Source organism: Paecilomyces variotii (assembly GCF_004022145.1).
Source record: "Paecilomyces variotii strain CBS 101075 chromosome Unknown C8Q69scaffold_5, whole genome shotgun sequence".
Classification (NCBI taxonomy): domain Eukaryota; kingdom Fungi; phylum Ascomycota; class Eurotiomycetes; order Eurotiales; family Thermoascaceae; genus Paecilomyces; species Paecilomyces variotii.
This window is the reverse complement of record NW_021167144.1, coordinates 343,503-366,470: the sequence shown is the minus strand read 5'-3', so window position 1 is coordinate 366,470 and position 22,968 is coordinate 343,503. Positions and strand designations below refer to the sequence as shown.

At 50.4% G+C, this 22,968-nt stretch overlaps 6 protein-coding genes and 1 non-coding gene across 7 annotated transcripts; 3 read left to right on the top strand and 4 right to left on the bottom strand.

Moving 5' to 3' along the window:
• Positions 1-262: 262 nt before the first annotated feature.
• Positions 263-1,993, top strand: C8Q69DRAFT_466067 (putative lipase). Its single transcript, XM_028630533.1, has 2 exons — positions 263-394; positions 451-1,993. The coding sequence occupies exon 2, from the start codon at positions 507-509 to the stop codon at positions 1,899-1,901; it is 1,395 nt and encodes a 464-aa protein (XP_028485107.1). The 5' UTR covers positions 263-394; positions 451-506; the 3' UTR covers positions 1,902-1,993.
• A 477-nt stretch (positions 1,994-2,470) lies between these two features.
• On the top strand, positions 2,471-2,596 carry C8Q69DRAFT_t76. Its single transcript has one exon. It is a non-coding gene; the product is annotated as a tRNA-Pro (tRNA).
• Positions 2,597-3,922: 1,326 nt separating this feature from the next.
• Positions 3,923-6,187, bottom strand: C8Q69DRAFT_255334 (PhoG like DNA-binding family protein). The gene is made up of 2 exons (XM_028626612.1): positions 5,861-6,187; positions 3,923-5,704 (listed from the first exon to the last, which is right to left on the bottom strand). Exons 1-2 carry the CDS (start codon positions 6,007-6,009, stop codon positions 4,021-4,023), a joined length of 1,833 nt encoding a protein of 610 aa, XP_028485106.1. The 5' UTR covers positions 6,010-6,187; the 3' UTR covers positions 3,923-4,020.
• A 4,618-nt stretch (positions 6,188-10,805) lies between these two features.
• Positions 10,806-12,319, bottom strand: C8Q69DRAFT_444364 (hypothetical protein; the record flags this gene model as incomplete). Its single annotated transcript, XM_028628993.1, has 4 exons — positions 10,806-10,973; positions 11,065-11,649; positions 11,729-12,067; positions 12,122-12,319. The coding sequence occupies 4 exons, from the start codon at positions 12,317-12,319 to the stop codon at positions 10,806-10,808; spliced, it is 1,290 nt and encodes a 429-aa protein (XP_028485105.1).
• A 1,729-nt stretch (positions 12,320-14,048) lies between these two features.
• On the bottom strand, positions 14,049-17,713 carry C8Q69DRAFT_255278 (putative beta-N-acetylglucosaminidase). Its single transcript, XM_028626611.1, has 4 exons — positions 17,298-17,713; positions 17,013-17,131; positions 14,413-16,925; positions 14,049-14,305 (listed from the first exon to the last, which is right to left on the bottom strand). The coding sequence occupies exons 1-4, from the start codon at positions 17,345-17,347 to the stop codon at positions 14,192-14,194; spliced, it is 2,796 nt and encodes a 931-aa protein (XP_028485104.1). The 5' UTR covers positions 17,348-17,713; the 3' UTR covers positions 14,049-14,191.
• A 1,023-nt stretch (positions 17,714-18,736) lies between these two features.
• Positions 18,737-20,554, top strand: C8Q69DRAFT_255013 (putative glucosamine-6-phosphate deaminase). The gene is made up of 4 exons (XM_028626606.1): positions 18,737-18,933; positions 19,038-19,099; positions 19,221-19,369; positions 19,480-20,554. Coding segments are annotated over exons 1-4 (1,077 nt in total). The 5' UTR covers positions 18,737-18,931; the 3' UTR covers positions 20,344-20,554.
• A 342-nt stretch (positions 20,555-20,896) lies between these two features.
• Positions 20,897-22,796, bottom strand: C8Q69DRAFT_466048 (aldehyde dehydrogenase domain-containing protein). Its single transcript, XM_028630532.1, has 2 exons — positions 22,218-22,796; positions 20,897-22,142 (listed from the first exon to the last, which is right to left on the bottom strand). The coding sequence occupies exons 1-2, from the start codon at positions 22,697-22,699 to the stop codon at positions 21,128-21,130; spliced, it is 1,497 nt and encodes a 498-aa protein (XP_028485102.1). The 5' UTR covers positions 22,700-22,796; the 3' UTR covers positions 20,897-21,127.
• Between the last annotated feature and the right edge of the window lie 172 nt (positions 22,797-22,968).

Genomic DNA, 22,968 nt, shown 5'->3' with positions numbered 1-22,968 from the left:
TCTCCAACTTTTCGTCCCCGCAGTTGAGGAGGGTTCGTCTGAGCGTCGGCCTTCCCCGCAATTTGGCACCACATTCTCGATGTATCATTGGACTCGGCGTCCTTTTGTGGGAGACATAGTGCTAGATCGTCTCCTATGTTGTTGCATATACTTGTTGTCTTCGAGAACGACTCTGCCCACTAGAGGATTTCTGCCATGTATGGCGTGCTTGGTAGGTTCCTAGACGCTGATCACATCCACGTTCGTTCTTACTTCTTGAGCAGGTTCGTGATTCTGTCCAACAAGGACGGCCGTTAACCAATATTCTAAATTCGCGTTTGCCGGTTGGTGTTAAATTCTGTTCTTCTCGACCGTGCCGAGGGACGTCTTGAGGAGTCTGAACAACTCTATTCTCCTGGGGAATATGATATTAACTTCATTATTGGAAGACATGGCGCGCCTCTCCCTTGCCTTTGGCACGCGAGATGTGCTTCTGAGGGTATATTGTTGTTCGATCGGTCAACAACATGTATTACGAGAACATGTGGTTATGGTCTATTTGCATCGGTGCTAGCCTTCTCGACAGTTCGCTGGCATGGCCTGTCTCGAATTTTGGGTCTTCACTTCGGCGCCAGACAAGCTCCACGAGTACGGGAAGCGATATCTTGACGGTCTTGAAGAACGTTGCAGACAACCCGTCTGTTTCAGGGAACAATACGTCAGAAACAGCCGCCAATATCTTGTCGGGACTGCAAGGGAACTCCAATGGGAATAACACGCAATCAATCAAAGTTGCCTTGGACGCCATCGCAGAAATCTTCTCGAGTGGCATTGAGGATATCGCGCAGGCTTCGGACGAGCTTATCGCCAAGGGACTAATCCCCAGCGACATCTTTGACCTTCTCAATGGCTATGCTGATTTCTCTCTGAACTCAATCAGCAACGTGAACACCAGATCCCCGAGCTCTACTATCTACCCATCGAAGTCATCGGATGACGCGCCATACTCCCTTGACGAGAATACTCTCCGTGGAGCAATCTATATTCCTCCTTCATTCTCCTACGGAGCTAATGGGAAGAAGCCAATTATTCTCGTTCCTGGCACTGCTGTACCTGCTGGAACAACTTATTATTTCAGTTTCAGCAAGATCAACGAAGCAGCGAACGTGGACCCTGTCTGGGTGAACATCCCATCAGCTTCGCTTGGGGACGCTCAGGTGAACTCGGAGTATGTTGCGTATGCGATCAATTATATCTCTGATGTTTCATCGTCCAACGTCACGGTGCTATCCTGGTCTCAAGGTGGGCTCGACACTCAATGGGCATTGAAGTACTGGCCCTCAACTCGGGATGCGGTAGAGGATTTCATTGCCATCAGTCCAGACTTCCACGGCACAATCATTCAGGCTCTCGTCTGTCCTGGATTCCCATCATATCCTTGTACGCCGTCGATCTGGCAACAAGGATGGGATGCAAACTTCATCAAGACTCTCAGGGATGACGATGGTGACTCGGCCTATGTCCCCACGACAACCCTCTACTCCACCTACGACGAGATTGTACAACCGATGAGCGGTCCTTCCGCATCCGCATTTCTCTCAGACGCCAGGGACGTCGGTGTGACGAATAATCATCTCCAAACAATATGTGCAAATCAGCCAGCAGGCGGCTACTACACGCACGAAGGTGTGCTGTATAATCCTCTAGCATGGGCGTTGGCGGTGGATGCAATCAACAATGATGGACCGGGAGATCCATCGCGATTGAACTTGAGCGAAATTTGCAGCCGGAGTATCCCACCTCAGTTGCAGCTGGACGACGTGTTGGGCACAGAGGGACTCTTGCTGGTTGCCCTGGTGGAGATCTTGGGCTATGGTAATCGCGCGACTAGTGAGCCACCGACTGTGAGCTATGCTCAGTGACTGGCAGGTTTTGTTGAGACGTTCAAGGAGTAATATATAAGCGATGTGGTGTAAATAATGTTGCGTTGGCGAGGTAGATATTCAAGTTCAACTTCCCGATGCTATCATATATATATATAATCGAAACAAGCAGGCGTGATTTCTCAGGTCCATACTATATACCCCTTTCCCTTTCTATAGTAGAAAAACAGGTAGCTAGCTATTTTCAGCTTTACCGGCTGGCTCAGATGCCTCCCCAGCTCGAGCCCGCAAGGTATCAAAGGACGTTGTCAAATCCCTGCATGCACAGGGAAAAAGCCACTACTACATATACTCAAGTACGATCAACATCTTCCAATGCAACGCAATCCCTTTTCCACATATACCAGAACCCATATCAAAAAATCTGCAAGTAAGCTAGACATCAACCCTATAATTACTCAAGTAGTAACTAGCAGTACTTAAAAAAAAAAATAAAACTAACCATTTCGCTCCTTAACACTCAACCATAAAACCCACATCTTCCTCAAGACCACCCAAAACAGAAAGGCGGATAGATAAATCACTAAACCTCGCCACATTAATAAGCCGGCTCAATGGTCTAGTGGTCTGATACTTCCTTCGGGCGGTGGATCTAGTTAATCCCCTCCGGATATCTGCCTTGAAACAGTATCCAAGTTTGGAAGTGGTCCCGGGTTCGAGTCCCGGTTGAGCCCATTTTTTTGTTTTTTTTTTTGTTTATAATTTTATAACCTTCCCGCGTTTAAATTCAAATTCGAATTCACACTAGTCGGGCTTGGTTTTTTTTCTTTCTCTCTCTCTCTCTCTCTTCATATGTGAATTTTATTCTGAGTCTTGTGTTAGCTTTTCATTTTCCTTTAGATAGATAGGTTCAGGGATTTCAGTTCGGTTCCTGTAGACACAGAGAGGCTATGCTAATTTCCCATCTTTTCTACCCCGAACTATTATTACTGGATACTGTATGTATCTCCAAACACAACCTTAATCTTGACGAACCCCCCCCTCCAATCAGAATGTAGTGTCCCTTGTGGAGAGCTTCGGTTCCGGAGATCCGGGAACTAAAGCAAGTAAGCCGTTCGTTAGAACGAACTATGTACGGAGTACTATATCGCGAACTTGGCAACGATGATTATTATCTGGTCCCGTCTCACGTAAGAGTGGAAGCGATAACTAGTTAGTTATGGAATTTATCTTGTTTTTGCTACGTCCTGCGTCATGTTTGCTGAGGCAATTGACTATATTTAATTGGTTATAACTATGTGAGTGAGGGTGCATTAAGTATGATGTGGGATTACGGCGTTTAATTCAGCCAGCTGGATAGAGATAGACTATCCATGAGAAGAGATTATGCTATGTAATACAGTCTACTGGCTATGCTGATGAGAAGAAAGTTCGAACAAGCGGTCTGTGTTTTATTACCGGGTCGCTTCAGAAGGAAGCTAGAATTACCTAATGGTCACCACTTGATCGGCATCGTTCAGATCCCTGCTAACTATGACAGTGACTTGAGGGGAAGACTCCTATATCGGCCCTCCCTACCTCCACGAGGTGCACCGTCCACCGAGACAGAGAAACGAAGATGGAGACGAGATTTTGTAAAAGCAAACGTGACATCATAAACATGTGGGGGGATATTGATGATTGGATAAAAATATGACGCAGGATTGTCGAGGAAAAAGCGACAACATCAACAACAGTAAAAATGCAAGCAATTAGTGACTCCTTCACGCCAAGTCTGTCTGTCGTGTGCAGTTCCAGTTCCCACACCGGTGCGGTTAACCCAAACCCAGAAGCCCTTCGAAACCATGATTGCAACGTCGTCCATGACAACTCGTACACGTACAGAGAAGATGAAAGAAAAAAACAACGAGATCCTAACGCCTAGACAACTCCCAACAGACCCTATGCTACTGTACTCGTTCATCGGTCGGTAGAAGCAGGTGACAAAGGAGTATTGAACAGAATTGAAGGCGACATCCCAGATGGCGCGTCAAGTTTTTGATGGCGAATTTTGCTGTTATCAGGATTTTTAATTAAAGGGGTTTTTTTTTTGTTTGTAGTGGACTCTCTGGGATGAATCGAAGAGAAGAGAGCCGTCTGTACACGTCGTATCGTAAGATCAATACACGTCTTCAGCAGCGAAATAACGCTTGCTCCTGTTCCTCGCCGCAGTCACCTTGGGATCGGCTGGGATGTTCGTGTGGTGGACCACGTGCGGGCGATAGACCGCGTCGACGGGGGCGTGCCACTCATCCAGGCCCAGCGGGAAGTATTCGTACAGCAGATCTGCGCTGTCAGAGGTGAAGGAAAATCCCGTAGCAAGAGTTGACGCGGGCGCGGGAAAAGCCGGCGCAGCGTTGACAGTGGCGGTGCCCAAGACAGGAACAACACTGTTGGAGGCAGAGCGGCTGGGACGCGGGCGGGTGGAAGAAGCCTGGGAGGTCTTCCTCATCTTGGTGGGACGTGCAGACTCGATCTCCGGACTCGGGTTCTTCTGAGGCAATGCATTATTGGACTTGCTGGGGCGAGAGTGCTTCGTAATATCCGCGGACCTGGGCGGGGAGAACTCGTCGTCTACCAGAGAAAGCGTAATGGGAGCAACGCTAAGACGACGCTGCGAATCCGTGTCGCGCGACATGGTTGGGCTCGTACGCTGATACCCAGGCAGAGATCCGTTTAGGGGAGGCAAATTCGCCGGGGGAAAAGGCACCGGAGGAGGAGCTGCAGTCGCGGTGGTCGTAGGAGGCATCTGCGTCCAGTCTGCATAGGGAGGAGACGAGTGCGGCGGCATAGTCACCTGCGGGAGAGGGGCTTCCTCAAACTGGAAGATCGATCCCATCTCAGGGGTGCTGCTCTTGGTGGACGCGCGCAGTTGAGCCGCAGCCTGCACGGGAGTCTGGCTGGGCTGACGGGGAGAACGGTTGTTGCCCTTGGCTGCGGACGCTTGGGTGTTCTTGCGAGATGAAGCTGCGCTGCCGCTCAGAGGAAGGTCCTTCCGTGACTGGAAGTTGCGCGGGCTGCGTCCGCGGACGATGACAGGACCGGAACGGACCTCGCAGACGGGGGCCTTTGCGCCAGTAGATAGAGTGGCCATGACCTTAAGTCGGACGACAAAGTGCTGCTGCAGTTCCTTGCGGCGTCCGTTGTTGGCGGTTGCAATGCGGAACTGGAGACGCTTCCAGGCGATGGGGAAGCTCGCATAGTCCGAGTCCATGTCCTGGCCAGCCATGGTATCGAGCGGGATGGCTGGTGGTTCTTTCTCCGTCTTGTCCTCCGGTTGCTGGTTGCCGTTGGCGGCGGGAGTCTTCCAAGGCACCGAGATGATCTTGACCGCATTTCCCTCAACCGACTCCGTGGCGGAAACGGTGAGTTCCAGTGCCAGAATGGGGATCCTATCCCCCTGGTCCGTCATCAGATAGCGCAGGGTGCGCGGCAACGTGACTGAGCCAGTTATCTGGAAGAGATTACGGCGATAACAGGTCAATTCGGCGACCTGGGGAGGGACTGCCTCCGTGGGAGAATTGGTCCAGGGCGACTCCGCGAGAAAGAACATGCCGTGCAGCTGCGCCGCGACGGAAATGTTGGTCCTGTGCAGAGAATAGTCCAGCAAGGTGAAGCTGTACGTGGGGGCAGAGAAGCTCAGCAGCTTGTGATTATGGTCGATATTGGCGTCCTGCTGCTGTGGTTGCTGTTGCTCGGGCGCGGGAGGCTCGAATGAAGGCATAATCTCGGCATACTGTTCGGGGAAATGCTGGGGGATGTTTCTGATGATGCCATGCGCGGAGTAGATCATGTCGTCGTTGCTGTTGTGTTACTTGTCAGCGTGTGTTTGCGCATTCACGTGAAGAGATGCGATGAAAGCTGGGGATCAGAGATGGGACGAAAGGGAACGGCCCGTCATCTGATGAGATCAGACGAAAGCACACCCGTCTGAACACTGAAGTATAAGATTCACCTACCCGATAAAGTTATCCGGGTCAAAGTTGGGAGGCTGGTCAGGCCCATCCAGCTGCGACATGGACAGATATTCGGTGTTGTGCATATTAGGAGGGAGCACGGTCATAGGATTGCCCAAATAGGGCATCGTGATGGCGTCGTATCCGTCCATGGTGAGCGCACATGAGTTGGGTCTGTCAGACGCAGAGGGAACGGTGAAGCAGTCCTGCTGGAGGGAGGATCGCGTCGGAAGGAAGACGGAGGTGAGGGCGAGGTGAGGATGACGGTGTTGTTGTTGTCTCTGTTGTTGCTGTCGCGCGCAGAGGCTGTCGAGTCTAGTACAGACACTGAACGAGGGGCCGCCTCAATGGCAGAAGATGCGTGAGCAGGTGAAGACAAAATAACGAAGTGAAATGAAGTGAAGTGAAGCCAAGCCAAGTCCAGTGAGGGGAGGCTGGACAGCGGCGGGACGGAGGAAAGAAGATTGGATTGCGCGCCACCAGCAGGAGAGGAGAGGACGGGGATAGATATGAGCCTCTCTCTCACACTGCGCAGACCCAGGGATCTCGAGTCGACTGACAGGAGAGGCCGCGACAAACGCTGGTCCGGGCTGGCGCGGTGGTTGAAGGGGAGCGAGCAGGCAGGACGTCCAGGAAGAAGAAGAAGAAGAAGTAAGTGGATGCGAAGGAGGAGACTAAGTCGATGATGGACGAGGATGCGGTGGATCGCCCGAGTTTAGTTCTTAACTGAGACTGAGAGAGAGAGAGACAAGCAAGTGATGGCCGCACCCGGACAGTCGAAGGACGGAGGCAGATCAGGCACCGGGCTCGTCCTAGCGACTGTTGCGGGCGATCATGGTGATTGACTGATGGATGGATTTCTAGAAACCAAACCTGGCTGCTGTTGCGTTGCTATCAGGGGACGGTCGATCTCTACTCTACTCTACAGAATGTTCTGCTGCATTTCCTCCTCGTGTCGTGCTCGTCCCGGCTTTATCGCCTGCTTTATCTCGGTGGATGCACACTATACCCGCCATGGCCTAGACGCTGCATCGGAGCCCCGGTGGAGGATGAGGAAGAAGATACCTAGTAATTGTTATTATTATTATTGCATCCCACTGCTTCAGTCAGAACAATATCCCACAGTCATGCAATCTAACGATCCCCTCCCGGCCAAACACGGCTTGGACTGAACGCCTCCCCCGGAGACTAGATCCTATGGTCTGCAGTCTCATGTATTAATATTACTACCACATTATTCAGGAGCAGTCTATGGTAATTCCCCCGGGATGGCTGGCTCTGGCGTCGACGTGCTAACTCTCTTCTTTCTAGAATGTCCGGGAGAAGCTATCGTGCCGGTGCTATTACCAGTCTGCTCCAAGGGCCCGTTCGATGCGCGACTTTCAGATGCGATAGATCTTCCAACGCACACAAAGACAAAGAGACGAAGACAAACCCATCGACACAAACCAATCAGTCGGGCAGACCACTTGTGATTCGGGGCCTCCGGGTCAGCTGCTGAGCCTGCTTTTGCTGTTTCTGTCCTCTGTATCGTCCTCGTGGCTCTGGAGCTGCTCTCTCTCTCTCTCTGTATCCCATCTCCACTGTTTCGCACGGAACAATCAGAACAATCACCCACAACAAGCCCTGTGTTCTCTCCCCCGCCCATGGATCTGACCGAGGCCAGCGCTGGATCCACTGCTCAAGTTGATCGGGGGCCAAACACTAAACCGTCCACTATTGCTGGTCTGAGTTTAGAAGAGTGAAACTAAAGCCAGGCCGAGTGGAACCGACTCTGGGGGCGCAACCAGCGGGCTGGGCCGGATTCAAGAGTTACCGAGTTCGGCATGGCTGGCTTCTTTCGCGTAAAGTAAAGACGATTGTTCAGCGGAGTTTGCAGTCTACACAGTAGTACAGTAGTGCTGTACTCTGTACAATCGAGTAGATATGATTCACCAGGGCAGATGACGGAGCGGATCATTGTTGGCTCTGATTCATCATTCTAGAGACTCTCTCTCTACTTCTTCGCGGTTAACGGCGGTGGAATCCAGCGGAATAATGAACGCATGGACCCCGCCAGTAGTAGAGAGAGACAAGAAGCAAGAGAGCCAAGAAACTCGATTTAGCGCAAGACGTCCAGTAGTCGATAGTAGTAGTCTAACTTACCATATTGGCCACTGACGGCACAGAGCGAGGGATCAATGGGATTGGGATTGATCGCGAGCAACGAGTGACGATGGCGAAAGTCGAAACACCACAAAGCCAGGCACGGAGCTTGGCTGACCGTTGGGACGATCTCCTGCTGTCTAGGGCAATTCGTGTCAAAAACTGGGGCAAGAAGATAGGGCAGAGAAAGTCAGAACGAACAGGTCTGGCTTTTCCATCATTATTAGTTATTCACGCCGTTTGCCACAGAGACTCGACCACCACACTGCGCAGCTCGATATCGTTGGCTATAGATCGCATCCACAATTCCTCCGTCCGGGAGAATAATCTCCAGACATCCTAGACATGAGACAGGCTTGTTTCCTCAATAACGTTCCCTGAGAAAATGAAATGGGAAACAAGACGACTGACAGGGGACGATCCGTTCGGTGCTGTTCTAACTTCTGTCGTTCCATGGAGACTCGGCAATGTCCGAGAGGGGAAATACGCATGAACCCACTGGCGGTTGAGGCCGACACAAGTTAGTTAGATAACTGCGAACACAAAAAAGAAAAATAGTCCGCACGAGCTGCCGGAGGCGCCGTCTGCTCAGGCACGGAGTCAACTAGGCTCCGAGCGTCCGCTTATTATCCTGGAGGTAAATCACTACTCCGTAGTTAATTAATATTGATTGATTATTACGGACTGGCTGGTGCGAAAAAAAAGATCTTCCTCGGTCGGTCTGACATGCAGAAAGAAAAAAGCAGGCTAGCAACTTGATATGATGAGACCGTCAACAGATAACTATTCTATCCCATCTAGATAACTAAAAATAAAAAAAAACCCGAAGGGGACCATAACGGTCAATCAATGAATGCTTTTCAGGCGATTCTCCGCGACTGTCTCTCTCTCTCTCTCTCTCTCTGCAGCCGATCTAACTATCTCAAGTTCTCAACTGTCTGATTAATCGACTCACTTAGTTAACTACTTTCTTCCTATCTTCGTCCGGCTTCCTCCTGAACCATGTTCTCCTCCGCTCCGTCGTCAGGTCTCCCATAGATCCGATACGATGATTGGCTTCAGCACTAGAATCGCTTCACAGATTCATTTCCTCGCACTAGCGAACCAGGACCCTTTGGCTCCGTCCAGAATTGCTCGTCACCGGGGTCTTCCGGTTGCCAATAATGAGCCCATCGTGCCCCCGCCGGGATCGACGATTCCTGGAGAATCCTTTCGTCAGGACAAGCTGCCGCTCAGCTTATCGGAGGATGAGGTGATCAACGATTTTCAGGCACTTGACCAATTGATTGAGTTATCGTCAACTTCTCACTACAGATGATCTACAATCTTTTGCGGGACCCAAGAGCTATCATGTCCACAGCTGTACGGGCGGAATAATAATGATGATAATCGAGCAGGGAAGGGGGGGTACTCTCATACTTTCTCAGCATAGACAGGATTCATCACGCATGTTTCGCAAGTGAGAAATATGGTAATCTCCGGGGTAGTCGTCATCATTATCATTATTGCCCAAGTCTGCGCCGTACAGCAAGCATCAAGGCACGGAAATCTTGAAACGGAGTCCGTGATTGAGAATCCAGCACTTTTCTTTTCCTGAAGACCCATGTCTATCCTGTAACAGGCCTAGACCTCAAAGTGGACGCTGCTGGAAACTCCGTCGGAGACGGGGCAGAAATTCAACCATTGTTCTGAAGCAATGGAACTAAATAACAGATTCAACAGGGATATCCGTTTTTCTTCGATGCGAACACGCGCAAGATGCACAACAGTCCACTAGCCTCCTCTTCACTGCTTACGGAGTACCTACCTAGACGCAGATAGACAATCCCCTGACACGCAAGAATGCCAAGTACATGTGATAAAGAGGGGAGGGGGGGAGCAGCGTTTGCAAAAAAGACCCTCTGGGGGGAAATCGATGAACAAAGACCGACTAGAAGCCGAAATGACACCCTTCCAGAACAACTTTCGCTTCATCCCGACACTTAACCTTACTACCTCGACCTAATATGGCCCCTTCGACGTTCTTCCCTGCAGGGACGAGTCCCCTTCCCATTGTCACTGTACCTTCCGACCCTCGTTCCATCGATGGTACCTGTACATTGTATGTACAGGTACATGATGCCTATTTCGGTAATCCACCGTGTCTATCCTCCGCCCCATGTTCGATTCGACGCATATCTAACTAAGTTCAACTACTACCTCGCCTATGGTCCTGCTTCACTACGGAGTACTCTCCTGATGATAGAAAAAATAACCATAATATTCCCCGATCTTCACGCACCGTTCCTGAACCGGTCCTCGAAGCATAGTTTAGTCTCTTCCCGAAAGTCACAGTCATATCTATGCGCATAAGTTTTCCACTCCCCCGCCCCCCTTCCCCGCCTCTATCTGCCTCCTATCTTGAAACACAAAACAGAAACAAGAAACAGCTAGTTCGATATCGTAGATCTCGACATGAGCATTTTCCACATCCGTCTTTGGACCGGAGCCATTGCTGCTATAGCCTGTGAGCCAGACCTGAGCCAGATCAAGCAAGTAAGCCAAGGAGGTGAGCTCACAGTGGACAAGGACGGCCAGTTTGGGCTCCTTGGCTAGAATTGGAAAGAATAAGGCTGGGGTAGTATATTCTCATGAACTTGACCTAGTAGTACATGTCATCTGGCTATTGTTCACAGTCCTCCTTTCTAAGTATTCCCACCCCTTCGTCGAATTCGTCCATGGGAGGTTATTGGAATCAGGCAGAATATCGAAAGGAGAACAAGAAAAGGCAATCAGTTAGTTAGTCATCGTACATACTTAATACTCAATCAACACCAAGCTCCTTCATCCTCCTCTCAGCCCAAGCTCCTAGATCACCAAAATATCCCTCCGGATCATCACCTCGCCAGTCTCGCAACGCAAACCAAAGGTGGCGCGCGTCTTTCCCAGCTTGAATTGCACGTTCGTAATTAGGCGCTTGATTGAAGAGAGCCTGCACGGAGAGAAAGGCAGTTATTTACTATTCTGCTCATATACTGAGAAAAAAACAAAAAAGACGATAATTGAACCAAGGACGGACGTACCGTGAAATATTGCCTCGCCCATATCATGTACTCCACGCGATCATCCGGAGTTGCGTCATCAGGTGCTCGAATAAATGAAGGGTTGGCATTCTCATCAGTTACTAGATCGACCCATACGGCCATCAACGGATCGGACAAGATAGCCGGCACGATGCAGCCAGTCTCCCAGTCATATAGGGACGTCACAACGGGTTGACCGTCTGCGTCTATTGTAATCGACATGTTGTGAATGCCATAATCGCCGTGCTCGAGAACGAGACGATAGAGAGAGGTCCGGTCGCTATCTGCAGGCATAATGTGTGGGATAAGGCGCAAGAGAGATTGCTTAGCTGACGCAGCAATGGGACCGACGGTGTTATTGTCATCCTCCCATCCGATCATGTCGCCTATATTCCCGATTGTTGCTTCAATCTTAGACGTGAAGAGAGAAATGCAGAACTCGCGCGTGGGGGCAATGGGAATAGGGAGCGATTTGGGTTTCTGTTCAAAGAGGCGTTCGCGGAGCCAAGTAGTAGCGAAGTCGAGCGGAAGGTTGAAGTTGAATAATGATGCGCGGATATGGGCTGTCTGAGTAAGAAGACAGGCCTAGAGACAGAAGATTGCACAGTTAAAATTGACTTTGAGTAGAGCAGAACAACATATTATTGCTGACATTGGCACGCACCTTCTGTTCTGAGCTGAGATCCTGCCAGACATGATTCTCCCCCTCTGCCTTTTCAAACAAGAACAAGCGACGGCCCGCAATATCCTGAGGGATATCAAGTCTGGGACTAACGTGCTGCACTGGGATACGGTAGTAAAGCAGCCGGGAGGCCAAGATATTAGGCTCTGAGCGCAGGAGCTTGTATACTGCTATCTCGAACTTGACCTCGGGAACTTGCACTTGAATTGGGGGGCCGTCATAGTTGGGCATATTGATATCGCCACGAGCTAAACGCGCCACGATGTCCGGTCGATTCGATAGTTTGATATGGAAACCCTGTGCGCAACCCCCAACCTCATTCTTAGCATAGAATAGAATTGGGTTATAAAGATTGCCCAAAAAAAAAAAACTTACGTAGTTATTCGAGCCCTTGTATACGACCGGGATATCAATCACTTTGGCGCCGAGATTCTCCTCAACCTCTCGAATGAGTAGGTTTACATCCCAAACTCCGTGGAAGGGGCTCTTGCCGCTGCGGACTAGAGCGAGCAGCTGCTTGCCGTCGAAGTCGTTATTATCTGGCATCTTAGGCCAATCGTCACGGAAGCTCATGATGGAGTCTTGGAAATATAAGATTGGAAGACGCGAGAGTAAAGTGAGTGGTTTGATAATGGTTGTAAAGGTGTACGTAGGACTTCTGCTCAGACTAGATGCATTTCTAGGTATCTAAGTAGAGATCAAAGGATTCCAAACTGGACAAGGAAAGAAAAAAGGTTCTAGGCTACAGCTACTTCTATCCCAGTTCTGCCGCTAATTTCCGCATTACAATTATTACATTACCCCCCTATTTAGTTTGTAGATTTTGTGTCTAAATCTAGTAGATAGTTATTGTTATTGTTAATTTGATCTAGAGGTTCTTTATCTTATTTTTCATAGTTCATCTACTTAATGCATTAAATAGCGCAAAGGTTTTAGCTTAGCTTAGCGGGGTATTTTTTTTATAAAACTCTTTTTTTTTAACTTTAGTAGCGATCTGTAGGGCGTTATACACGTTAAAATAGGACTAGCTTCCCTAATATATATAAGGAACGCAAGAAGGAGAGATAGGTGTGTTTAAGTCTTCTTCTTTTTCTGTATCGAGATAGAGGTGCGTGCCTCTCTCTCTCTCTCTCTCTATCCCTATCCTGTGGATTATGATTATTATGTGGAATGGATTTATGCGATATGATACTTTCTATGCTAACTTGGAGATGACGGCAGGATGTGTACTCTGTTTTTTATACGGTGAGGGTTATCATCCGGGAGTATATATATTTGAGGATATCTGGGGTGGAAGTATAGATACATGGTCTAGGTACATACGTATACGTGTGCATCCACACATATATCTATATCTATACGGAAATTGATCCACTTTGTCACTGGAAGGCGTTCACAATAAGTCTAGTACTAATGGTGAATTGGATACATATCTGGCGGGGCGTGGTTGATATCCACGAGTTTCACGAATTGCGTCATCTCTACACCCAATTGGGATGGACCGAGGGATTTCCAACATTGACATTCGTGACACCTGGTAGACTGGTTTGAGTAGGACAAACTAGGCGTTTACGAGATTTCCCTCCCAAAGGATCCTTGTGCTGGAGCTGCTGAGACTCCCGGTCCGTGGCCAAGGTGAGTGAAAAGGAGTACAGGCGGGACTTCCGAAAGCTCCGTCTTCCTTCAATTTCCGTTGGTTATTGATTGTTTATCTTTTCCCTGCTTCTTTCCCGTTATTCTGGCTTAATTCTTCTGTATTGACTTTAGACGATCGTGCCCCATGCAAGGATGTCAGCGACTGACCGACCCGCTGGATCCCCCGCCCCATACGCCGTTGGCACACGGAAGATAGTACAATGCTACCTAAGCACTGGATGAGAGAAACGTCAAGTCTCGGAGCCACTCAAGGCAAAGCCCAGGCTGTTCCATTCGGGAGAAGCTGCACCTTGCAATGTCTACCTAACCCATCCCGCTGTCTCGAATATGCCGGACCCCTGCTCCATCCAGTCGCCATCAAATGTCTGCCCCAGAGCTCCTCTCCGTCCTGCTCTGCGTTGAACACAATTGCGAACATGCAGGGACAGCCGCTGAGCCGCTTCTTCCGCTCAAGCTTGTGTGCAGCCCCGAACTTCCGCCCCCCCTCACTAAGCCTCCCATAGCCGCCACCCGCCAAAGTGCGTAGTCACCTAGTACCAACAACTGCCGATCATATTGGGGGCCCCTGATAACGCCAGGCAAAACAGACCTAAATAGGCAAAAAGTGAATTCTCACGCAAGATGGATATCAATAATGTATACAAAATGCCATAACCAAAAACCGCACAAAGAGATTCGTGTCGTGATCAACGTAGAGACAAGGAGGATTCAAAAAGCAGCAAAATCGAACTGCTCGAAGAGTCGCAGCCCGCAGTTTCGGATGTGGAGCGTCTCGCATTTGTAGATCGTTCATGAAGGCGGCATCATTGTCCAGGTTGTCGCGTCACACGTTACTTCCTCGAAACTGTGAAGAACACTGAAGCCCATTCCGGACAAGCTATCGAAGTTTCCATCGCCGTCGACCTGCAGGCAACCCCCACGTTAGCGATCTCCCAGAAAAGTAGTGCTCAGACGACCCAAGACAAGTGGCAAAAAAGAGGAAACAGAAAAAAAAGAAAGAAAAGACTTACACAATCTAGAACCGCAGCATCAGCTCCCTGCTGACGGATCTGCTTAATCCCAAGCAAGATGAGCCCCTGCATGAGACTGGCATATTCACCCACGGATGGCGAGATTACCACGGAAGAGATGCCTCCAGCTACTGCGTGTGTCTCCTTAAGGACAGGCATATACTCCGCCAGGATTGAACGGTCGTTATAGACCACCACACTGCCAATTACCGCGCCATCATCCGGCCGCTTTGCCCTGATAATGCCGCAGTCTGGCGCGCCGTTCAAAGCGAGCTTATAGATCTCCATCACTCCTTGCCTCGAAGTGGTTTTGATGTGATCGAGGATAGACTCGGCATAGTCCCACCCGTAGACCAAATCGTAGTGTACCTCCGCGTTCCGTAGGCTCTTTGCCAACTCAGTCGGTGGTGACCAGGTAGAAAGATTGCGCAACACGACGCTGCACACTGGCCGCGAGAGCGCCGTGTTCCAGCCGAGGTTGGCAAACCATTGTCGCAGTCTTTTGCGCTCCACCGGGTTCACCGTTGGAATGCCCAGGTAGATACCCGGAAGACGGGAGCCCAACTGGAACCTCTTCATTCCCTTGCGCTGGAGCAGTGTCCGGATGGCTCGGTTGTGGAGCGAATGGCCAATTGACAGCTTCCGTCTATTGGGGTCGACAATCAAAGAACCAATAACGCCAGTACCAGTAGATCTGAAAAAGTACGTCGAACAGAATCCGTATAGTGCTTGTGTGCTGCTGTTTCGCACTACGAAGTGCGCCTCGACAACGTCATCCATCCGTAGCAAGAAGCTGTTCGACGTGACGCCGGTCAACTCCGACCGTTGGCCCTGAGAACAATCCTGTCTAACGGCAGCCAGCAGAGCATCCAACGCGCGTGAATCCCTTTCTTCGTTCCATGCCTCAACCAACCAGTGTTGTCTCGATTGATGAAGCTTTTGGCTATGACTGATTGAGCCCGGCAACGATCCTGTTGGTGTCAACTCTCCATACAGCACCTTTACCAAGGCCCGTAGAGCAGTTTCTGTGAAGTCGTATGTACAAACGTAGGTTCCGATTGACTGATCCATGGCAAAATCATACGGTGAACTGACGGACACAACTATAAGGGGTTTCTCCCGTCGCTCGCCCGTTTGCGAGAACTGCGACTTGCATATCATCGACACGTGCTTGGTGAAGCCATACTGATAGAGATTTCGATTGGCATCCGCAGTGACGACAATAACCGCGTTTGCTCTGTCGATGAGATTCTCATGGACCGGCCGGACACCGTTGGCAGTGTACGAAGTATGCAAAACGCGTCCGCTCCTTTGCCGTGCGAGAGATCTCCCTAGTTCTCTAAAGACTGTCTCCCCACTGATCACGGACGCACTTTTCTCCCAGGCCATCGGGTCAGGGGACGAGTTGATATTCTCTGCCATCGATCGAGATGCAGCTGAGGTCGGAAGCGGCTTGACCAAGGGAGTGAGAAGTAATAATTCTTCGTCGGGCTCCAGGACATTGGGCAGCGGGAGTAGATTGTCCTTGTCTCGGACAACGGTGATAGAGTTATTATAAGCTCTCGTCGAGAGGTCAGTGTGGGATGGCTGCAAATTTGATAGAGCACTCAGTCCAGGAGGGTTTAGAGCTTGGTCCCACGAAGTACATCGCGACTTCATGTCAAGAACTCTTCGCAGCGACTGTTCTATGCGGGTGCGGCTGATAATTCCATTTTCCACTCCAAGCTTCAAGCCGTTTATGGCCTCCTGTTGGATAGGAAATGACTTGCAGAGAAGAATAACATCGCAGCCTGCCTTCATGGCCATTACCGTCCCTCCTCCAACACCAATATTGTGAGTCAGTGCTTCCATTTCCAGGCATTCGGAGACGACGACGCCGTTGAACTTGAGATCCTTCCGCAGAAGATCATCCACGACTTGTTCCGACAGGCAAGCATGCATGACATTTACGCCAGCAGACGACATTGCGACACCGCCAACCATCATCGCATCTATCCCTTGGGCAATGGCACTCCGAAATGGGACCAGCGCACTCAGACTCAGTTGCTCTAGTGAATCTGTGATGATAGGGACATCCGTCTGAGAGCCTAGGAATTCTAGATTGCCGTACGAAGGAAAGTGCTTCCCGCAAGTGACAAGACCCGCCTCCTGATAGCCTTTCATGAACTCAACGCCGTACTGCGAGACTTCCTGTGGATCATCTCCCGTTGTTCGCACACCAAGGGGCTGATTACGCACATTAGTGAGGACATCCAGGACCGGACCGAGAATCCAGTTGACACCGACGGCTTTGAGCTCCTGAGCCGTGGCTGTAGCTACTTCACGAGCGAGTTTCTTCGAGCCAGTGGCGGCGATGCCCATTGCACTGGGAAACTGCCGGATGTAAATCTCGTCAAAGAGACTGTTAACACCGCCATTCTCCTGGTCTAAAGCAATCATCAGGGGCACAGGATGGCCAGCATCTCGGGCGATCGTTTGCAACTCATGGACCAGCTGCGCTGCATCCTCGGCCGCTGTTTCTCCGTCAGCCAGGGAACATCCATGACAGGAATAGGACCGGAGGGTGGGAGTGCAAGGTATGGGAAATCAGAGAGATTTACATTTGAGATTTTTAGCTGTCAGCAGAACGGCGCCCAGATGGCAGTCCTCAATCAAGGAACGAATCTGGGGATCGACGGTGGTACCATCAAACCCCATCATGAAGAGCTGGCCCATCTGTCTGTAACAGCGAATCAGACATGGCAGCCATGGTCAGCGACGGCCTCCAAGACTGAAACATGCAGATATAAAGAACTGGGAATACAAAAGGTTGGGATCGTGTGATCCTCCACCAAAGGGACAATATTCAACAATGATCACAACATTGCCAAGACGGTGAGGCTCACCTATCTAGGTCCTCCCAGCCCGGAGGCAATGCATCCTCCTTCGGGGCCATGGTGGCCCGATTGGGATTGCCAATACAGACACGACAGAACGACACGCTGTCTCAGCTACTGCAAAAAGATGTTAAGTTCATGGACCGCTGAGAAGAGGCCCGCCACGAGTCTGCAAACGGTCAAAGAAGCTTGGGCCGCCGTTGTTTCCGCGGTAGCTCTGCTTCCGAGGCTCAACTCAGCTGGATACGCACGGGAGGCGAACTTCCCCAACCTAGCAGTCTAAGCTACTGGTCCCTGCGCAGCAGTACAACGGATACGGACGGGAGAAAGAAAATCCCCAGCGGTCAAGTTAGACAATCAATGGCCGGGAATGAGACAGACAGCTAGAGCCGCAGAGGAGAGTTGCAACGGGCGCCTCCCTGGAGCTGGAGCTAAGATTCCCAGCCGGACGGGGAGTTCTCGAGCGAGGCTGCTCACGTGCCCAGTCTGGGGGTGATACGCGTCTGGTAATTAACTTATCTCCGGGGAAAGATAAGAGGTTTGATACCGTCATCAATACCGATCCTCGGTCACGTAAGTTACCCTGGACGATACAGATCTCGGACGCTTAACCGTATCGGGAGAAGGCCATCGAGCCTATGGCATCCTTGCGGATAAGTTCATCCGGACCGGGTGTGACGTCGGACTCGATATCGTCTCTCTCTATGTAACGTTGGGCATCCTGACTCAGCAGCCTGCCAAATGCGACGTAACTAACGGTCCGTAGTTTTAAAAGAGTGATAACACCCATGATACAGCCCGTACGGCGCATTCGGTCTCCATACAAGCGGTATTTTCACGGCGTACACTATATCTCCTAGGATGGAGAGAGGTCTGCCACCGTAGTACTCTGTAGCACTCTTCAATGAAACCCTCTACCGGCCCGATAGATAGATTGGCAGTTGCGGTTTCTTCCCGATCTTGCGCAAAGGCTTACGAATGGAGATCACGAGAATTGTTCCCTTTGGTCGAGACAGACAGGTCTTGATGGATGCCGGGTTCCCATTACAGAAACCGGAAAAGCCAAGCATCGAGCTTCCATTACACGAGGAGGAGGAGCAATACCATAGGATAGAAGAGAAAAAGAGACAGTATAACGACAACATGACTCTTCTAGACAGACGAATCAAAACAGGACGAGCAGAGCGTGCTGTGACTATGGGTCCTGAGAGTGACGGAGATGGTAACCTGCAAACCGGGCATGATGCACTCATGATGGCAGAGGAGAATCTTCAGGTCCCATTGCCTTTTTTTGCCCCATAGCTGGACCCTGGGACCTGGCCTGCCTGCCTAAAGGGAACTAAGTCTTGCCGTCACTGGCACATGGTCCCTGAGGCCAGAAAAGGTTACCGGCTACCGCCTACAGCTTTTTTATCTCACAGTTCCTATCACTGCGCTCATTCCTCCCTCACTTCTCTTTTCGATTTCTCGTTGTGTAGACGCAGTTATCTTCACAAAGATTCCTGCATCTTGAATTATTCCACTGCCTTTGTGCGTTAAACTGCGTCTATCTGCTTCCTGCAGTCGAACTTCTTATCTTTCTGTTATTACCAGTTAGTTCTATTATACGCCACTGGTGACGTCGTCACATCCGCCTTTCCATCATGTGAGTGAGATAATCCGCATACTGGACATCGAGCCATCCTGTCTTTGAGTAAGAGAAGTGAAAAGAGTAATTTTGTTGCTAATATATGATTTTCTGATATCTAGGAGAGTAATAATCAGAGAGAACCCTCAGGGTGCCTCAGAATACATTGCGGAGTATATTATCAGTATGTCCCCCTGCTTACCTTTAGTAAATTCAGTTTGATGATAGCGCTTGCATATATCCATGCCTTTGCTATATGTTATGTCCTCTGCAAGCACTAGCTCTAATACTCTTGTCCAACATAGGCCGCATAAAGGACTACAAGCCAACCCCGGATAAACCCTTTGTATTGGGTCTCCCGACTGGAAGCAGCCCTGAGATCATCTACAAGATCCTTGTGCAGCGATACAAGGAAGGGGAGATCTCATTTCGCAATGTTGTTACATTCAATATGGTAAGTCTCCTGAAACGAAAGACTTGCCTGGCACGTCCAAAGGACAGATGCGTGTAGAAGACTGCAAACCTATATTGAATATGAGAATGGCTTCTGACTACAGTCGGTAGGACGAATACGTTGGTCTTCCGCGCGACCACCCCGAGTCTTACCACAGCTTTATGTACAAGAACTTCTTCTCACATGTCGACATCCCACCTGCCAACATCAACATCCTGAACGGCAATGCTCCAGATCTGGCAGCCGAGTGCGCAGCCTACGAGGCTAAGATCGCCCGCTACGGGGGCATCGAGCTTTTCCTAGGTGGTGTCGGCCCTGACGGTCACATTGCGTTCAACGAGCCTGGCTCTTCCTTGGCCAGCCGAACTCGAGTCAAGACTTTGGCATACGACACGATTCTTGCAAACTCCCGATTCTTTGACAACGATGTGAACAAGGTCCCAAGAATGGCTCTGACCGTCGGTATCCAGACCATCATGGATGCCCGTGAAGTAGTGATCGTGGTGACTGGCGCGCACAAGGCTTTGGCACTTCAGCATGGTCTCGAGGGTGGAGTCAACCACATGTGGACGCTTTCCGCGCTGCAGCTACACCCTCACCCTCTCATCGTGGCTGATCGTGATGCCACTATGGAGTTGAAGGTGAAGACGGTCAGGTATTTCGAGTCTATCGAACAGGCGGGCACGGACGCGCGGACGCAGGGGCCACCGCTTACTTACCGTCCGCGCACGTACGTTCCCGCTCCGGTCCCCGTCGCCCAGCAGCCCACTCCGCAGACGACGCCCCAGAAAGTCCCCAAGGACCTGAGAGTCGACACAGAATTGCGCCGTTCCATGGAGGAAGATGGCGAGCTTACGCCGGACAGCATGTCTTCGCGCATACATGACTCGGCCGTCGCTGGCCTCTCTGCGACGCTAAAGGGTGATCTCATGTTCGATCGTATGCACGCCAGGGTCGCCACTCCTACGGTTTGAGCAATAAGCTACAGAAGCACACTCGAGGCGTTCCAAGATATCCGGCAAATCTAGATTGACATGATCGCAACGGCTTTTTTTCTTTTCTCTCTCCCTCTCTCTTTCGGGCGCAGCACATTCTATTCCCAACTCTCGACTTCAAGAGGGACAAAATTGACATGGCAGATCTTGCTTTGAGCATTTAGATTCTATTTTTCTTCTTTTTTTATTACTCTCTGCCCTACAGTTTGTTGCATGGCTTATTACATTACATGATTTACGATGGATTGCAAGTGGTCGTCGCTTCACTTATTTTCTTCAACCACATATTATTCCAGTTAGGATGGACGATCTAATTCCCCTTCATCTAGATTGAGATTGGGATCCCAATGAAATTAGATCGTAGTCAAATCAGACTAGATCTGGACGGGCACGTCATATCATGATTCCACGTGCATGGACCCGTTTCTCTAATCTTATTTCATTTTCTTTTAATTTTTCTGTGGCGTTGCGTTGCATTCTTATATTCCTTTCCTTGCTATTGATGTTAGATACCTACGACCTAGCTAGAGGAATTGAATCATATGATAAAATTGCACAATATGTTCAATTTGGACTCTCGTAAATAAATGACTTTTTTTAAATGAATATGTAGTTCGGAACGAACAGGCTAAAATGGCATAAATAATGAAAAGGCGCTTCTATATGATCCAACGCTCATCGAAACCGTTTCCTGTCCTTTCATTTTCTCTAGAAAGGCGTCCCAGAGAAATAATGATAGTATGTAATATGATAAAATGATTTTTTACAACTTTGCGAAGACCGTCGCAACAGCACCACTCATATCGACCAGAGTGCTCTTGTTTCGCACCCACGCCTCAATGCCCTTGTGGCCGTTCTCGACGCCTACACCGCTCTGCTTCCAACCGCCAACGGCCATCTCGGCTGGAGACTCACCCCAGGAGTTGATCCAGGTGATTCCAGCCTCGAGTTGGTCGATAATCTTATGTGCCAGGTTGATGTCCTTGGTGAAGACGCCCGCCGCGAGACCCAGCTCGGTGGCGTTGGCGCGCTTCACGGCTTCTTCGATGGTGTCGTAGGTGAGGATGGACATGACGGGGCCGAAGATCTCCTCTCGGACGATGCGCATGTTGTCCGTACAGTCGGTGAATACGGTTGGCTGCACCCAGAAGCCCTGCTGGAGGTCTTGTGGGAGTTTGGGCTTCTCGAGCCCACCGCAGAGGAGTCGGGCTCGGTCTACCTCAATTCCGTGTTTTATGTAGCTGGTGACCTTGTCGTAGTGGACTTTAGAGACAAGAGGGCCGAAGTTAGTCTTTTCGTCGAAGACGGGGCCTGCCCGGACGTAGGAGATTTTTTCGACAAGGCGCTTCTCGAATGCGGCCTGCATGCTCTTGGGGATGAAGACGCGGGTGCCGTTGGTGCAGACTTGACCCGTGCTGAAGAAATTGGCCATCATGGCACCGTCGACGGCGCTATCCACATCGGCGTCCGGGAGGATAACGAGCGGACTCTTTCCACCGAGCTCCATGGTAACGTACTTCATGTGTCCGGCGGCGGTTCCTGCGACTTTCTTTCCGGTGGACACCTGGCCTGTGAAGGAAACCTTGGCGATGGAAAGATGGGAGGTGAGATATGCACCCACCTCGCCAGCCCCGTTCACCACGTTGAAGACTCCGGGAGGAAGACCAGCTTCCGTGTAGATCTCGGCAAGCGTCTGTCCGTGCAGAGGAGTGAATTCGCTTGGTTTGTAGACCATGGTGTTGCCTGCCGCGAGGCAAGGAGCGGACTTCCACAGGGCGCTAGAACAAGCCATATCCATATTAGCCACTGAGACTGGACGAGGGGAGTCAATGACACTTGTCAGACAGACTTACATCTGGACAGGATAGTTCCAAGCACCGATACCCGCGCAGACACCCAGTGGTGCCTTCTTTGTGTATACCCAGGCATCTTCTCTCAGGTGCGTAGTCTCACCGTTGAGACCGCCGCTACCAACATAGTTCGCATAGTATTCGAGCACATCAGCGCCCGTTATGACATCAACGGTGCTGGTTTCCGTGTAGGCCTTTCCAGTGTCCCTGGTCTCTGCCTTGGCAATCTCGTCGTTCTTTTCACGTAGCAGCGATGCGGCCTTCTGCAGAATGCGCGCTCGCACAATTGGAGGAGTTTGCGACCACGAGGGAAAGGCCCGTTCTGCGGATGCGATAGCTTTGTCGACGTCCGCGGTAGACGCTAGCTGGACATCGGCTAGCGGTGCGGCATTGGAAGGGTCAGTCGTTTGGAAAGTCTTGCCAGAGGAAGCGGGCTGTGGCTTTCCATCGTAGTAGAGCTGTCGAGTAGGATATGGAAGAGACATTATTATGATGCTGCGATTTCCAGGTGTCTCTTTGGTGTTGTCTGGTATCGTTAGCAGTGATGGAAGAGCGGTGCCACTATTATGGCGAGGAAGATAACGCCAAGACCAGCTTTCTTCTGGTCAAACCGGCCAGTTTAGCTCATCCCAAACTCCCGTCTATGGTACAGTTTCCAACAAATGGGGAAAGGCTTGCTTAATTGGGGAGACTGAGGCGATACAATCCTATAACTAACTAGAGTATATATTCTGGCTTCATAACAAGAAGACAT